Source organism: Anolis sagrei, chromosome 2 (genome assembly GCF_037176765.1).
Source record: "Anolis sagrei isolate rAnoSag1 chromosome 2, rAnoSag1.mat, whole genome shotgun sequence".
Classification (NCBI taxonomy): Eukaryota; Metazoa; Chordata; class Lepidosauria; order Squamata; family Dactyloidae; genus Anolis; species Anolis sagrei.
Window position 1 is genome coordinate 252,814,419 of NC_090022.1, and position 17,889 is coordinate 252,832,307.

The window sequence follows — 17,889 nt, forward strand, 5'->3', positions numbered from 1 at the left end:
AGAGGCAGTGACCAGCACCCACACTCATAACTTTCAGGAAGGAGATGAAAACCTTGCTATTTAATGGACAAGAGTATCAACCATCTTATTGGACAGGACTTTAAATGGTCATTAGAACTACAATTTTCTAATGCTGGATACCCTGATCATAGGAATTAGGTGGTTTTAAATGGAGTTTATATATATAGTATACTGTTTTGAGGGGGCTAAAAGGTCTTTTAAGCTGTTTATTTATTTATATTTACACTATTGTGCTATTTTGTTTTTATTAAGTGATATCTGATTATTGTCTGTGTTATATCATTTTCTGTATTCATTTGCTTTGCTATAAGCTGCCCCTTGGGAAGAAGGAGTGGGATATAAATAAATAATAAATAAATGGGGCCAAGGTGGCAGAGTGGGTTAAACTGCTAAGCTGCAGAACTTGCTGACAGGAAGGTTGGTGGTTCAAATCCATGGGACGGGGTGAGCTCCCCTTGTTACTCCAAGCTTCTGCCAACCAAGCAGTTCGAAAACAGGCAAATGTGAGTAGATCAATGGGTATCGCTTTGGCAGGAAGGTAATGGTGCTCCATGCAATCATGCTGGCCACATGACCTTAGAGGCGTCTATGGACAACGCTTGCTCTTCAGCTTAGAAATGGAGATGAGCACCACCCCGAGTAGGACACGACTAGAGTTAATGTCAAGGGGAAACCTTTACCTTTACTTAGTATTAATAGTAGAAAGCAGCTATCTTCTGATATGCTACTTTTAGGCCTGGGGATAATTCCCATTAAACTCAGTACCTCCCCCCCCCCCTCACCTTTCGTAGAAAAGTGAAGATATGGCTTTTCAAACAAGACTTTGGTAACACAGTGCAATAGACAAACACGGAACTATGTGATAATTAATTTTGGAATGGCTCAGACAATGTGTTTGGACAACAAGATTAACAGTGAAGGCATTGGTTTTTATATGACACTAAAGCTCTTTGTATGGTTTTTAATTTTGTTTTAAATGTTTTTATTTATTTATTTAAAACATTTAGATTCCGCCCTTCTCACCCTCAAGGGGACTCAGGGCGGAGCACAACATATATACAGTAAACAGTCAATGCTGGGACATAAAACCATAAATATATACAAACATTAAAATCACTTATAGCCACTTAAAAACCACAGTCCAGGGCAATCAGTGAGAAGGCCCTGTCTCTTGTCCTGCCAAACGTGCCTGTGACGGTGGCAGGACCAAGAGTAGGGCTTCCCCAGAAGATCTTAGTCTTTGTGTGGTTCGTAAAGTGAGATGCGTTCTGACAGATAAACTGGGCCGGGGCCGTTTAGGGCTTTAGAGGCCAAAGCCAGCACTTTGAATTGTGCCCATTTAAGTGTATATTGTTAAGGCATCAAATGGCTGCTTGGTTTTAAGCCATCTTGAGTCACCTTTGGGTTTGGGAAAGGCAGGGTAGAAAGGTAGTAATAAATAAATAAATAAATAAATACATGCCGCAGGTTTCCCTCCTGGGACCGGTCCTGTTCAACATCTTTATTAACGACTTAGATGAAGGGTTAGAAAGCATGATCATCAGTTTTGCAGACAACACCAAATTGGAAGGGATAACCAATACTCCAGAAGACAGGAGCAGAATTCAAAACGATCTTAACAGAGAGATGGGCCAAAACTAACAAAATGAAGTTCAACAGTGACAAATGCAAGATACTCCACTTAGGCAGAAAAAATGAAATGCAAAGATACCGATTGGGGGACATGTGGCTCGAGAGCAGTTTGTGTGAAAAAGATCTTGGAGTCCTTGTGGACAACAAGTTAAACATGAGCCAACAATGTGATGTGGCAGCAAAAAAAGCCAATGGGATTTTGGCCTGCATCAATAGGAGCATAGTGTCTAGATCCAGGGAAGTCATGCTACCCCTCTATTCTGCCTTGGTTAGACCACACCTGGAATATTGTGTCCAATTCTGGGCACCACAATTGAAGGGAGATATTGAGAAGCTGGAATGTGTCCAGAGGAGGGTGCCTAAAATGATCAAGGGTCTGGAGAACAAGCCCTATGAGGAGCAGCTTAAAGAGCTGGGCATGTTTAGCCTGAATAAGAGAAGGCTGAAAGGAGACATGATAAGGTAGGTATAAATATGTGAGAGGAAGTCACAGGGAGGAGGGAGCAAGCTTGTTTTCTGCTTTCCTGGAGAGTATGATGCGGAACAATGGCTTCAAACTACAAGAAAGGAGATTCCACCTGAACATGAGGAAGAACTTCCTGACTGTGAGGGCCGTTCAGCAGTGGAACTCTCTACCCCAGAGTGTGGTAGCGGCTCCTTCTTTTGAAGCTTTTAAACAGAGGCTGGATGGCCATCTGTCAGGGGTGCTTTGAATGGAATTTTCCTGCTTCTTGGAAGGAGGTTGGACTGGATGGCCCATGAGGTCTCTTCCAACTGTTTGATTCTATAATTCTATGAAGTCACAGGGAGGAGGGAGCAAGCTTGTTTTCTGCTTCCTTGGAGACTAGGACGCGGAACAATGGCTTCAAACTACGAGAAAGGAGATTCCATCTGAACATGTGGAAGAACATCCTGACAGTGAGAGCCGTTCAGCAGTGGAACTCTCTTCCCCAGTGTGGTAGAGGCTCCTTCTTTGGAAGCTTTTAAGCAGAGGCTGGATGGCCATCTGTCAGGGGTGCTTTGAATGCAATTTTCCTGCTTCTTGGCAGGGGGGTTGGACTGGATGGCCCACGAGGTCTCTTCCAACTCTGTGATTCATAGAATCATAGAGTTGGAAGAGACCTCGTGGACCATCCAGTCCAACCCCCTGCCAAGAATCATAGAATCAAAGAGTTGGAAGAGACCCCATGGGCCATCTAGTCCAACCCTCTGCCAGGAATATTGCATTCATATCACCCCTGACAGATGACCATCCAGCCTCTGTTTAAAAACCTCCAAAGAAAAAGCCTCCATCATACTCCGGGGCAGAGAGTTCCACTGCTGAACGGCTCTCAGTCAGGAAGTTCTTCCTCATGTTCAGATGGAATCTCCTCTCTTGTAGTTTGAAGCCATTGTTCCGCGTCCTAGTCTCTTAGGAAGCATAAAACAAGCTTGCTCTCTCCTCCCTGTGGCTTCCTCTCACATATTTATACATGGCTATCATATCTCCTCTCAGCCTTCTCTTCTATGATCAAATGACAACAATAGGTGTAGGGCAGGCCTGGGCAAACCTAGGACCTCCCTCCAGGGGTTTTGGACTCCAGCTCCCACAATTTCTAGCAGCCTCAGGTAACTAAGCTTAAGCAACTTCAGGGATGCCAAATGGAAAGTGAGAGAGGCCTGAGGCTGCTAGAAATTGTGGGAGCTGGAGTCCAAAACACCTGGAGGGAGGTCCCAAGGGGCCTGAGGCTGTTAGGAAAGTTTGGGGCCTCTCCCACTTTCCATTTGGCATCCCTGAAGTTGCTGGAATGTGTACGAGGAAACCAGAACATGTGAACTGGAGCGTATATTCCTCACAGCTGAGCGGCCCTCGTACATATAAACCTGAAGTCCTTCTGCCGTAGAAGTAAGTACCGTAACATTTCCTCATGGCCTTTTCCGACCTCTCGCTTCATTCGTACAGTAGTCCTTGTAAATGGGCCGGAAAGGGGAGGGGGGATGGGAAGCTGCGTGTAGAAAGGAAAGAAGCTTCGAAGGTCGCCCTCAGAGACTCCCCTCGCTTTCGCTTTCACTCCCGGGGCCTGGAGGGAGAAGCGGCAGCCAAAGCGGGCCTCTCGACAGTCCCGAACAGGTAAAAAGGGGGCCTTCTCTGGCGGCATGAAGCGGCCTTCCGAGGCTGAGGGGCCGCAAAGGGGAGTGATACAACTTGAGAGGGAGAAAAGCAGCCTAGGAAAGCCAGGCTCGCAACTGCGGCCTACTTCTTCCCTCCCCGCGACAGATTGGATTTCCACACTGCGCATGCGCCCTCTGCTTAGCACGCGCCCTCTGCGAGAGTAACTCAGGCCTCCTCAAACTGTGGCCTTCCAGCGCTTTCTGCCTCCAACTCCCAGAAGCCCTCGCAGGCTTCTTCAGTGGCCAGGAATTCTGGGAGTTGGAGGCCCAGGCGGCTGGAGGGCCTCACTTTGAGTATGTCTGGTGTCCTCAGTCATCATAATATAAGGTTTATTTATTTATTTATTTAGCAATTTTGTATACCGGTCTTCTCCCCTCTATCGGGGGACTCGGGCCATTTTCCAACGATAATTTCACAAAACAATAATTAAAAACATCATATAATATATTCAATTAAAACGTTATAACAGCAAAATGCAATCACATAATAACAATGGCCAGTCGTCATAGTGAATTCGTTGTCTCATTCATCGTCATCCATCCGATCACAGAAATATTGATTCATTCGTCGAAAGCCAAACCCCATAGCCATGTTTTCACCCGTTTTCTGAACGACAGAATGGAGGGGGCAGTTCTGATCTCCAGTGGGAGAGAGTTCCAGAGTCGAAGGGCCACCACCGAGAAGGCCCTGTCCCTCGTCCCCACCAAACGTGCTTGAGAGGCCGGTGGGACCGAGAGCAGGGCCCCTCCAAACGATCTTAACAACCTAGATGGTTCATACGGGAGAATACTTTCGGACAGGTAAACTGGGCTGGAGTCGTTTAGGGCTTTATAGGTTAACACCAGCACTTTGAATTGTGCTCGGAAGCTAATTGGCAGCCAGAGGAGTAGTATGCTCCCTGCTTGTGTTAGCATTCTGGCTGCCACACGTTGGACTAGTTGGAGCTTCCGGGCAGTCTTCATAGGCAACCCCACGTAGAGAGCGTTGCAGTAATCTAAACGGGATGTAACCAAAGCGTGGACTACCGTGGTTGACACAATTTCCATAGCGTTTTCATTGGCTCAGTTTTTTCAGGTCTTCAACCTTCTCTAGCCAAGAGGGCTGGTACCCCAACAAACTACAACTCTCGAGCATTGAGCCATGGCTGTTCAAAGGATGGAATTTTCTTGTACTTTGTAGAAAAATAAAAGCATGTATAGCATTGAGGGTTCAACTGCTGAGCTTCTGAACTTGTTGACCGAAAGGTTGCAGGTTCAAATCCGGGGAGTGGTGTGAGTTCCTAGTTTCTACCAACCTAGCAGTTCGAAAACATGCAAATGTGAGTAATAATAATAATAATAATAATAATAATAATAATACTTTATTTATATCCTGCTACCATCTCCCCATGGGACTTGGTGCGGCTTACATGAGGCCAAGCCCACAGTACATCAATAAACAAAAACAATAACAAAAACAATCAACACAATAGAAATAATATAAATCACATAAGCAAACAATAAACAGCATTTGGCCCGGCATTTAAAAACCAATGGCTGGGCCAAATATAATAGTTTAAAATTTTAAAAATAAGATGAATAGGCACCGCTTCTGCAGAAAGGTAACAGTGCTCCATGAAGTCATGCTGGCCACATGACCTTGGAAGTGTCTACAGACAATGCTGGCTCTTCAGCTTAAAAATGGAGATGAGCACCAACCCCCCGAGTCGCACAAAACTGGGCTTAATGTCAGGGGAAAACCTTTACTTTTAATGTTGAGGAAGTGGATATAATTCCCCGCTCTATTTTTTGAACATTATGAAACTCTGACATCTAAGTAACAAGTCACTGTTAAAAGGGCTTGAGGGCTTCAGTGTCTTTCACAAGACTCACCATGTCACTTCAGGCAGCATCTACATTGTAGAATTAACAAAGTTTGATACCACTTTAATTGCCATGGTTGCATGCTATGGAATCAAGGGAGTTATAGTTTTACAAGGTCCTTAGCCTCCTCCGCCAAGAAGTGCTGGTGTCTCACCAAACTAGGAATCACATGATTTCATAGCATTTTGGGCACTTTAAAAATGTATTAAATATTTATATTTAACTTTATCTCTAAAAATCTTAGCACAACTAATCTAACCAATCAAATACAATGTAACCAGTGTGTTTTTGAAAGACTTGTTCTCATTTCAGTCCAAAGAGCACTTGTCATTTATGCAAAAAATAAATACATAAAATAATAAGCTTTGCTCACTACTGCCCGAAAAAACCTACAACAACCCTATGTTAAGCTGCTTTATTATTATTATTATTATTAGTAGTAGTAGTAGTAGTAGTAGTAGTATTTGAAACACAACAGGATGAGTCCACAACAAACAAGATGACTCTGCTGGCTGTTGTATTGGATCACAGATCGGACACTTCCCAAGTGTCTAGGACTGTGTAATGTATCAGCGAATAATGCGTGCAGATCCCAGTAAGGTGGCCTTTTGCAGCTGGCAGATGGAAATTTTGTCAGTGCCGATTATGTTTAAGTGCAGTCCAAGATATTTAGTCACTGCATCCAGTGTGCCGATCACCACTGGGACCACCTTTTTTGGCTTGTGCCAAAGTCTTTGCAGTTGGATCTTTAAATCCTCGTATCGTGTCAGCTTTTCCAGTTGTTTCTCTTCAATCCTGCTGTCGCCTGGGATTGCAACATCAACGATTCATACTTTGTTTTTTAACAGGATTGTGAAGTCAGGTGTATTGTGCTCCAAAACTCTTATCTGTCTGAATTCGGAATTATTATTATTATTATTATTATTATTATTAGCCACCTGTTGCTTACTTTCTATTTGAAACCTTTTAAAAATCCAGAAATTCAAAAGGGCAGTGACTTTATTAGGAATAAACACATTTCTACAAGAGAGAAATTCCTCAAAAACCTCTTGACTTTTCCGAAATTCTCCTTGAGGCTAAGTGGTACAAGAAAATTGTGGATGGGGAGAGAAGTGAGTTCAAAAACGTGCTCAGGTGTCAAAGCTTATCTCAGAGTCAGTATATTTATTTAATCTTTATGTTTTTCTTTATTAGATTTCCTATACCATACGAACCTGGCACTCACCCTGGTTTCAAGATCAGAAATCTGCCCCGAAGACAACGATGATATTCTTGCTAGCAATTTTCAACATTGTATCTGTATTTGGCTCTGATCAGCACAGTCGATATTCAGTTACTGGAAATGGAAGCAGTCCATTTCCTTGGAACAAAATGAGACTTCCCAAGCATGTCCTTCCAGTTCATTATGATCTTCTTATTCATCCAAATCTCACCACTCTGACCTTTACTGGATTAGCCAAAATAGAGATTAATATTACCCAGGAAACCAATTCAATCATCTTGCACGGCAAATACCTCCAGATCACCAAAGCTGTCATCCAAGAAGCCAAAGAAAATATCCATATTGATAAAACAGTGTCAGTTTTAGAATATCCACCATTTGAGCAGATCGCATTGGTTGTAACTGAACCATTGAGCCTTGGCAACTACATTGTTAGTATTGAGTATTCTGCAAATTTGTCTGACAGTTTTCATGGTTTCTATAAAAGCACATACAGAACTCCTGAAGGAGAAGTAAGGTAGGTTAATCCTCTTGCAGAGTAATGTTTGAAACATTCTCACCCCTTGCTGTTGTATTTGGATGTTTTTACATTTGGATTTGTATGGATCTTTCATATCTTATTTGATGTCTGCTTCAGAAATCTGTTTTTTGAGGTTTTAAATGCTTTTTTATAATAGGAAAATACTGAGGATTCATCTACACTGTAGAATTAATGCAGTTGACAGCATTTTAACTGCCATGGCTTAATGCTATGGAGTCATGGGAAATGTAGTTTGACAATATCTTTAGCCTTCTCTGCCAAAGGATGCCTCACTAAATTAGAAATCCCAGGATTCCCTAGCTTTGAGCTACAATGATGAAAGTGATGTCAAACTGAAATAATTCTGCTTTGTAGGCACACCCTGATATGAAGCTTTCCCATTTGCCTTTTCTGATTAAAAAGGGGGTTGTATATTAAATTTCTATGGCAGGCAACCAAGTTGTGAGGTCTGTTGGAAACTAGGAAAGTGAGGTTTATATATCTGTGGAATGTCCAGGGTGGAAGAAAGAACTTTTGTCTGTTGGAGGCAAGTGTGACTGTTGCAATTAGCCACCTTGATTAGCATTGAATGTCCTTGCAACTTCAAAGCCTGGCTGCTTCCTGCCTGGGGGAATCCTTTGTTGGCAGGTGTTATCTGGCCCTGATTATTTCCTGTCTGGAATTACCCTGTTCTTTTAGTGTTGCTCTTTATTTACTCTCGTGATATAAAAGCTTTATTTACTGCCCTGAACAAAGCTTTGATCCTTCCATCTTTTATCTTAGAAATTAAAGAGCAAAGAAATATGGAGTCCTATAAAATAGTCTGTTTTTTCTATGCATTTTCCCACCAAGAATGCTATAGGTAATATCTTTATATGTACTCTCAAGCAAAGGAGCTAGAGATGAAGGAATATAAAAATTAATCCAGTGTTAGATCTGCTTCAAGATGTAAATTCTAGAAAAGGCAACTTGAAGTAACACCTGAAACTAATGCTGTGGTACTGTTCACTTTTATTGCAACAAAAGCTGCATTAAGCCCAGCATGGGGTTTATTTCTAAGGAAATGTGGAAAAAATTGCATGATTAATATTTTTAGCACATAAACTGATTTTAATTGCCTTTCGTCAAGTTAAGTCTCCATTAAGGAACACTCTTAGCGAGCTTCTCTGTATATGACTAATATAAGAGTTTGACTAGTGTAAGCATGGCAGGTATGAATGACAAGTGTAAATATATTGTTTTCCTTCATTCCAGGGTGCTTGCATCAACCCAGTTTGAACCAACAGCTGCTCGTATGGCTTTCCCTTGCTTTGATGAACCTGCATTCAAAGCAAAATTTTCTGTTAAGATCCGAAGAGAACCCAGATATTTTGCACTCTCTAATATGCCTTTAGTATGTATCTATTATTGGTATTTTGAATTGTCTGGTTGTGGGATGGAAAAAAGAGGAAAATATACATACTGTTAAAAAACCTCTTCTCGGAGTATATGCATTTGTTATATGCATCTTTGTGCTCACATAGCAAATTATTAAATCTAATTCACTGATGTCTTGAAAAATGCAAGAAAGATTATGCATTCTGAGTTTGTAGTATTAACAGTGGAGCCCACGGTGGCGCAGTGGGTTAAACCACTGAGCTACTGGACTTGCTGACCGAAAAGTCAGTGGAATGGGGTGAGCTCTCGCTGTTAGCCCCAGCTTCTGCCAACCTACAGTTCAAAAACATGCAAATGTGAGATCAATAGGTACCGCTTCAGTGGGAAGGTAACAGTGCTCCATGCAGTCATGCTGGCCACATGACCTGGAGGTGTCTGTGGACAGTGGCTAGCTCTTTGGCTTAGAAATGGAGATGAGCACCACCCCCCAGAGTCGGACATGACTAAACTTAATGTCAAGGGGAAACCTTTACCTTTAGTTAGTATTAACAGTAGAGAGCAGTTGCCTTCTGATATGCTACTTTTAGGCCTGGGGATAATTCCCATTAAAGGCATAAACATGTAAAGCAGTGTTTCTCAACCTGGGGGTCGGGACCCCTGAGGGGGTCGTTAGGGGGTGTCAAAGGGGTCACCAAAGACCATCAGAAAACATAGTATTTTCTGTTGGTCATTGGGATTCTGTGTGGAAAGTTTGACCCAATTCTATCGTTGGTGGAGTTCAGAATGCTCTTTGATTGTAGGTGAACTATAAATCCCAACAACTACAATTCCCAAATGTCAAGGTCTATTTTCCCCAGACTCCACCAGTGTTCACATTTGGGCATACTGAGTATCTGTGGCAAGTTTGGTCCAGATCCATCCTTCTTTGAATCCAAAGCACTCCTCTGGATATAGGTGAACTACAACTCCCAAACTCAAGGTCAATGCCCACCAAACCCTTCCAGTGTTTTCTGTTGGTCATGGGAGTTCTGTGTGCCAAGTTCAGTTTAAATCTATCTCTGGTGGAGTTTAGAATGCTCTTTTATTATAGGTGAACTATAAATCCCAGCAACGACAACTCCCAAATTGCAAAATCAATCCTCCCCCAACCTCACTAACATTCACATTTGGGCATATTGGGTATTTGTGCTCAATTTAGTCCAGTGAATGAAAATACATCCTGCATATCGGATATTTACATTACGATTAATAACATTAGTAAAATGACAGGTATCAAGTAGCAACAAAAACAATAATATGGTTGGGGGTCACCACAACATATGGAACTGCATTAAGGGGTCACGGCATTAGCAAGGTTGAGAACCACTGATGTAAAGGGTTGTAGTACCAATTGTCTCTGGCTATGGGTTTGCAACTATTAAAAAGAGGATGTAGCAATTAATTCCTGTCAAGATGATAAAGTACATTTCCCTGTGTAAAAAATTATAAACATACTTTTAAGATAAAGATGAACTGTAATAGCTCTTTTTAACATTTTAGGTGAAATCTATCAACCTCAAGGAATGGCTCCTTGAAGACCACTTTCAGACCAGCGTAAAGATGAGCACTTATCTTGTGGCCTTTATTGTTTCAGATTTTAAATCGGTTTCCAAAAGTACTACCCGGGGAGTTAAGGTAAAGTTTTCATATATATATATAATTTTAAAATAGTTCCCTAAGCAAAATGTTAAAGTTGCAGTGGTAGTTCTAGAGATAATGGTTTTCTTTCTTAAATAGATAATGGTCAACAACTTTTGTTACCTAAGTTATGTGTTTTGTTTGCGAAATTGTGTACAATAATATGCTAGCAAGTAGTGCTTCATTTTCCCTGAGAGAATATCTCAAGTTTAATTATGACATACCCTATATATTCATGTATACGTCTAGACATTTTAGTGAAAAAAATTAACCCAAAAAAACTGAGTCAACCTATCCACAGTTCAGTATGAGTACTGTACATTAACTTATTTTTAAAAAGGAAACAATCCCCTTCTCTGAATAGAGTAATAAGAGGCAAGAGCTTAGTCTATCCCAGAAAAAACCTAAAAGAAGCACCAAGCCCCCTCTACTCTCTCCACTGTGGTGCGACTTCTGGCCGTTTTGAATGCTTGGGTGAGGAAATAGCAATGGTGGCCAGCTCCCAGAGGAAGTATTGGTGTTTTCCTCTCTTTGCGGAATGATCTTCAACTTATCTGTGAGTCATATCAAAATCCATAATTTTGGCCCCCAAAACTGCCCTTGACTTACACACGAGGTCAACTTATACATGGGTATATACTGAAGAACGTGATGCCTCAGGAGACCAGACTCACTACAACATCTGCTGCCCTACACTATTTTAATAGGAGCTTAACTTACTGTATAGATCAAGGCTTGCAGAGAGGCTGAAGCAAGGTTTATACAGTAACTCATTGTTGGCAATGGCATAGGGCAGCTGCAGAGGTGATGGTAAGCTCCTCCATCTGCCCACTTTCTCCATGTGAAGAAGTCATCCCATCTTTCACCCACAAGCAAACGTCTAGTATGCTCTCTCCCATAGAATCAAATTACAATATTCTATTCATTTGAATCTGCAGTTGATTGATTCTGTGAATTGTGAGCCCACAAATATGATGGGCCCACCATAGCTGCTTCGTTTTGTTTTCATTTAGAGAAAAGCTGACAAATTGTATGTACCTCAGTGCTATTCAGAGTGGTGATCACTGCATCAAATAGCCTGTGAAGCTGTGATCTCCATCTTTCTACAGTTGCATTCACAATGTACTGGTGTTTGTTTGTTTTTAGGTTTCGGTATATGCTGTACCACACAAGATCAGCCAAGCGGATTATGCCTTGGATGCAGCAGTGAAGCTCTTAGAGTTCTTTGAGGAATATTTTAGCATTCCATATCCTTTACCTAAACAAGGTACTTTTTATTCTGAAATATCCTAAGAAAAACAAGTACATTAATCAAATAATAGTTTTGCAAGCTGGATCAATATTTTGACGGTAACATTCCATGGCATTTACTTTCAAAAGTAAATAAAAATGTGTATATTGTAAATAGCTAGTATAGTGTATAGTATAAATTAGCTTTTTCTTAATGTCCAAAACTCCTTTTCTCATTTATTTGAAACTATTTATAGAGCTTTGTAACATTATTTCAAAATATTCAACGACTGTTTCGTTTTCTGTCAAGAAGGTCAACTTCCATTTTTTAATATTTTTAAATTAGAAACAATGATGCAAGAAGATAAATTAAGTGATCTTGGGATGGACTGAGGAGCAATCCATCATGATTGGGTTCTTCTTGCATATTATCCCTGACTGGCAGGAGTCCATGCTCATTTTCAGGGTTTTTTCCCAATTTGGACTCAATCATCATCATCATCATCATCATCATCATCATCATCATCATCATTAAATGCAATGTTTTATATAAATGAAACTTAAATGTTTACTAACATAATATTATTAATAATAATACTTTATTTATACCCCACCATCATCTCCCAGAAAAGAATCAGGGCAGCTTACAGAAGCACATACAAGTGCCATAACCTCATAAAATACAGGTAAAATCACATCAACATATTAGACAATGACAATATCAGTTCTCATAAAAACAGTACATTACAAAAATAAAAAACTAATCCATATTAAAATCAATAAAACATATCACTAATTGGCATGAAAATGAATAATGCAACATCCCAGCCACAGCCCAAATTTGACCGTTAAAAGTGTCAGTATTACAGTATATTGTTTAGTTTTAAAGGGAGAATTATATTTAAAATTATTTCATTACAGACTTAGCAGCTATTCCTGATTTTCAGTCTGGTGCAATGGAGAATTGGGGATTGACTACATACAGGGAAACTGCTTTGTTATATGATCCTGAAAAATCCATAGCATCAAGTAAACTTGGAATTACCTTGACTGTAGCCCATGAGCTTGCTCACCAGGTAAGTTATGATTGACATTTCTCTGTTTGCAGCAGGAAGAATACAAATATCTGCTGAATTGTATTTTCTAATGCAAATGAGCGATGAAAAGCTGTATCTGTGGTGGTACTCTATTACTTCATCATTATCATAGGAGAAACATTGACATAATGGGTTCTTAGTTTGGTAATTTAGATATAGGCTGTTTGGACATTTAAATGTTTTATTTAGTAAATATAAGGCATAAAAATGTTAAACCAGATCTTGCTGGGGTGACCAAAGCATCTGCTGCCATGAGGATGGCAACTCCACTTTTGACTTTATGGTCAGTCCACCTTCAAATACTCTGAGTTGGAGGGGATCCTCCCAGTGCCAAATTCTCGAGGTTCTAGATTCAGGAGACATTCTGTTCAACTCAAAGCAGATTCGAGAGGAGCAGCAGTAAAATCAAGAGTGGATTCCTTGCCCTTGGAGTGACAGATCCTTCAAATACCCTTGGACATGTTTTGTTTAAGATGGTGGACACATTTCCAATTCAGAATTTTTCACAAACCCCTCATAATTATTTATCTTTTCTCTCAAATCACAGACATTATTTACAAGAACTGAGGATGGTGGAGTTTTTAATTTGGTAATGGACAGGTTACTATTTGCACTCTAATGTTTACAAATTTTGAAAATAAAGCCACTTGCCACCCATCAGTTGTGTTTTTGAGTTCTTGTTAGTAGCCAAAGGTTAACATTTGTCCAATGGTGTGAAAGAGTTAACTTGTATTTGTGACCTTGTTGAGTATGTTTGGATTCACTTTGTAGTTTGAGGCTGGGAAAAGATATGAAGACTCTAAATCAACTTGGGGAGTGAATCTTTCTCTGTTGCTAATTTGGTTTGAGGGATGTACTCCAGTTCAAGGGCTCTTCATATATCCAGTGGTGAGAAATTTGATTGTTGGCCAAGTTTATAATTTGTTTTGAGGGCCCATTTCTACCATTGGCTGTGGGTCCTATCAGTGGATCAGTGAAAAGTCTGGTATGCTTCTCTCTGAATCATTTACAACCAATAAAACTTATACTGTAGCAGTATATGAGTTAATGTTTGGCACTAAAAGAACCCAGGAGAGGCCTAGAGCTACACATTGTTTTGGAAGGAGCCACTTCCTTGTTTTCAATGTCAGTACCTCTTCTACTGAAATTTCTTTATCATTTCAGAAGCAAGATTGAGGGAACAGTTAAAATACATTTAAAAACACAGGGGGGAGTTTCTCATCTGGTCTCGGCCACTGATTGAGGTGCTGGGTTTTATCCTGTCACTTTTGGACTCTCACTTGCTGAGGTGTTCCTGCAAGTATCTCTGTAGATCTTAGGAAGCTGTTTCTTGATTTAAGATGTTGGCTGATATCTGAACAGGGGATGGACCGAAGATGTCACTGCCTTGGTCCTTTCATTGCTGGCTGCTACTTCCTGGCAGATGTCAGGTGGTGCAATACCATCTAAACAGTGTAATTTCTCCAGTGATGTAGGGAAATTAAAAATGCTTGTTTTTGTTACTCATAGCCTTTTTTAAAATCAGTAATGAGGGATTTTTTTCATAATTTAGCCTGTCTGGTTAAACGCTTTTATACAGTCCACGTAAATACCCTGTTTGCTTATAGAGATCTCCAGTGTTTGCACTACCTAATGATAAACACAGTCACATTTTTATGCATAAATTAGTGTTTTGACCATTAGCCAGAAAGATAATATTTTATTGTTGCACAAGTAAAATACTAGTATGACTCTTCCTGGCTGTTCCTTGTATATGTAATGTTAGGGTAAAAAATCAAATTCCCATGGTTATCTATACCACTCGCTCATAGAGCATTGCAGAAAGTATGTTGATAGTTAGAAAGTGAATAAGGCAGAGAATATTCAGGATTTCCTTCACCCAAGGTACAGCCATAAAATAAAACTTGTGAAAAAATAACTGATCTGCTTCTAAGATATGTTATTCTTGCAGTGGTTTGGAAACCTGGTCACCATGGAATGGTGGAATGATCTTTGGCTCAATGAAGGATTTGCAAAGTTTATGGAATTTTTATCAGTCAGGGTGACCCACCCAGAACTGAAAGTTGTGAGTATTAATTTTGTTTTTTTAAAATATATATATATATATATAAATATAAACTAGTGCTTAAAATGTGCTGGTTAGTCGTCAAAGTTGTTGTAGTTATTAACAACAAGTTGGACCTGCAAGAAAAAATTACATTTATATGTCCACTTTCTAAAAGAATGTGAGCATGCAAACAGAATTAATAATCACTTTGTGAAGCCATCTGTGACTGAGCAACACCAGGATACTGCTTCAAATTTCTCTGGAAAATATAAAGTAATTATAAAGAGTTTTAATAATTAATTCCTTCTCCTGTCTAACCTTTATTTTCTGTTTTTGAATTGAGAAGATGGGAATGTTTTTGCCTCATGTAAGCCGCCCTGAGTTCCCATCGGGGAGATGGTGGCGGGGTATAAATAAAGTTTATTATTATTACGTTTTAAAAAGAATATTTCAACTTCTTATTTCTTTTAACAGGAAGATTATTTTTTAAACAAGTATTTTGAAGCCATGGAAGTAGATGCTCTAAACTCTTCACATCCTATATCTACTCCTGTTGAAGAGCCATCTCAGATTCTAGAAATGTTTGATGATGTTTCCTATGATAAGGTAAAAGAAGAATCTTTTGATGGGGTCTAATCTGGGTTTTTTTGCTCTTATGTGAAAAAAAACTTTGCTTTCATTTAAGCTTATTACAATGGCTTTAAAATTTAATTATTTCACATGGGCAGACTTGCTTAACTTCTATTATCTGAAGTGTGGTAATATTTCTGTTCAATTTACCAACCAAGCCCTTTCCCATGTTATCCCTATTTTATACTCCATTTTATACCGACTTTCCTTGCATTTTATTCTCCCATGAATTTCTGAGTATGTGCAGTCCTCACTGGATTTTTTGAAAGGAGTGTGGATTATTCCTTAATATTTTATACTTCTGCTTGCTGGTTCCATTCTATTGTGTCTGAATGGCACTGTCTCAGCAACAAAAACATTACACTTACTCTTGTGTATCAGTAGACTTCATGTATAAGTCAAAGTCAAGTTTTAGGTCCAAAATTATGGATTTTGATATGACATGTGCATCATTTGAGGATCATTCCAAAGAGAAGGGAAAACACCCTAACACCGAGGGATACCTCTTGACCATCATCATTTTCCCACCCAGCTATTCAAAAGACTAGAAATGGTGCCGTGACTGAGAGAGTAGAGGGAGGTCAGTGCTTGTTTCAGGTTCTTCCTGGATGAACTAAACTCTCATCTTTTGCTATTCTACTCAGTGGTTCCTTTTTTGAGTAAGAGTTAAGGTACAGTACTTAATATTGCCCATATATAAGTTGACCTTTTTTGGCATTTTTATTTGTACATGAGTATATACAGTAATTCTGAGTATATAAACCAATGTAAGAATATATTTGGATAAAAAAAAACATTACAACTGTTGCAAGGTACTAGGGTGGGGGTTTTTGCAGTTGAAGTTTCAGTTTGATCACCAAAATGTTATTGCTTTTTTATTTAAATTCAACAGAACTTTGCAGGTTAGAATTTTTTGTTTCTCTCTTATTAGAGAGATGCTTTTCTTGGTTCCAGTGAGATTTATATGAATTCAGACTTCCATTAGCTCCATTGGGCTAGAGATTAGTGATCCATAGTTTTTACCTTATTGCTATCATTGACAGCATATTATGTGTTTATCTCAATGTACAAAAATACAAAAAGAGTGAAGAAGTTTTCACACATATACATAGTTTACTTTTCCACAACCTATAACAGACTTTATCGACATTGTTACTGCTTCATGTGCATAAGATTCTACACACTATGAAGCACAGAGGTTAAGAAAACAAAAGTATCCTGGCACTTGTTAGTTGAATCAGTTTCCCCTGAGTCAGTACTTGGTGGAAACAACTTTGACACCAATTACAGTTTGATCCTGCCATTTTGGGCCATTTTCTGTATGCAAAGAATGCTACTTAATTGTATTTTAATTTGTGGAAACAAAGAAGTTTTGAATGAACCCGAAGATGAGGAATCAAAGCTTAGAACCGTTCTTGCTGGAGCAGAGAACAATGACATATTTTAAATTCAGACTTGTAATAAAATTAATTTTATAAACTGAATTGTTTAATTCTTTTTTTCCAGGGAGCTTGTATTCTGAACATGTTACAGGATTACCTCAGTCCAGAGGTGTTTAAGGCTGGACTTGTGAAATACTTGTTGCAGTTCAGCTATCAAAATACACAAAACAAGGATCTGTGGAACAGTTTGTCAGATGCAAGTATTACTTATTGTCTTACAAACTGCCAAGTCAGCAGTCCTATTAAAAGTGTTACCAACTTGAACTGCTGTTTGGAACAGCAGTGCTTGCTCAAGTTGTGATGTATTGGGCAACTGTGTTTATTAATGTCCTGTGACTGTTTTAGGGCTGTTCTGTGGATGCTGCTGCCGCCGGAGTTTGCCCAAGAAACAAGGAAACAATCTCAAGCTCTGTAAGTTTGTGTTTTATTCCATGATTGCGTTTAGAATCCTGTAAACATTTCTCCAAAGTATTAGAAATGTCTTTCACTAATAAAGGTGAACAGCACTTGAATTTTGATAGTTAGGAATATATTCTTGAATCCTAAAATAACAAGGGAACCTGTCAGTGCTGTAAAGTCAAGTTAACAAAAAAAATTCATACTTTGCAGATGAAACAAGGGGAAAGGAGAGGATATTCATGAGGCTATAGTTTGCAGTAGGAGCCCATGGTGGTCCAGTATGTTAAAATGCTGAGCTGCTGAATGTGCTGACCAAAAGGTTGGTTCAAATCTGGGAGGCGGGGTGAGCTCATGCTGTTAGCCCCAGCTTCTGCAAACCTAGCAGTTCGAAAACATGCAAATGTGAGAAGATCAATAGATACCGCTCCGGCAGAAAGGTAATAGTGCTCCATGCAGTCATGCCAGTCACATGACCTTGGAAGCATCTATGGACAATGCCGACTCTTTGATTTAGAAATAGAGATTAGCACCACCCCACCGAGTCAGACACGACTAGATGTGATATCAAGGGGAAACCTTTA

At 39.7% G+C, this 17,889-nt stretch overlaps 1 protein-coding gene across 2 annotated transcripts in view; it reads left to right on the plus strand.

The window, feature by feature from the left end:
* The first annotated feature begins 3,407 nt into the window (after positions 1 to 3,407).
* The window catches only part of ERAP1 (endoplasmic reticulum aminopeptidase 1), a 35,338-nt gene continuing 20,856 nt past the window's right edge, over positions 3,408 to 17,889 (plus strand). Inside the window, exons 1-10 of one of the 2 annotated variants that reach the window (XM_067464533.1) lie at positions 3,408 to 3,538; positions 6,862 to 7,406; positions 8,664 to 8,802; positions 10,326 to 10,460; positions 11,610 to 11,730; positions 12,615 to 12,769; positions 14,742 to 14,855; positions 15,312 to 15,443; positions 16,974 to 17,105; positions 17,255 to 17,320. In XM_067464533.1, the coding sequence (XP_067320634.1) occupies positions 6,931 to 7,406; positions 8,664 to 8,802; positions 10,326 to 10,460; positions 11,610 to 11,730; positions 12,615 to 12,769; positions 14,742 to 14,855; positions 15,312 to 15,443; positions 16,974 to 17,105; positions 17,255 to 17,320 (1,470 nt within the window). In that variant the 5' untranslated portion in view covers positions 3,408 to 3,538; positions 6,862 to 6,930. Of the gene's footprint in view, positions 3,539 to 3,592; positions 3,764 to 6,861; positions 7,407 to 8,663; positions 8,803 to 10,325; positions 10,461 to 11,609; positions 11,731 to 12,614; positions 12,770 to 14,741; positions 14,856 to 15,311; positions 15,444 to 16,973; positions 17,106 to 17,254; positions 17,321 to 17,889 lie in introns of those variants that run through there. The other variant, XM_060761812.2, reaches the window with a different exon arrangement.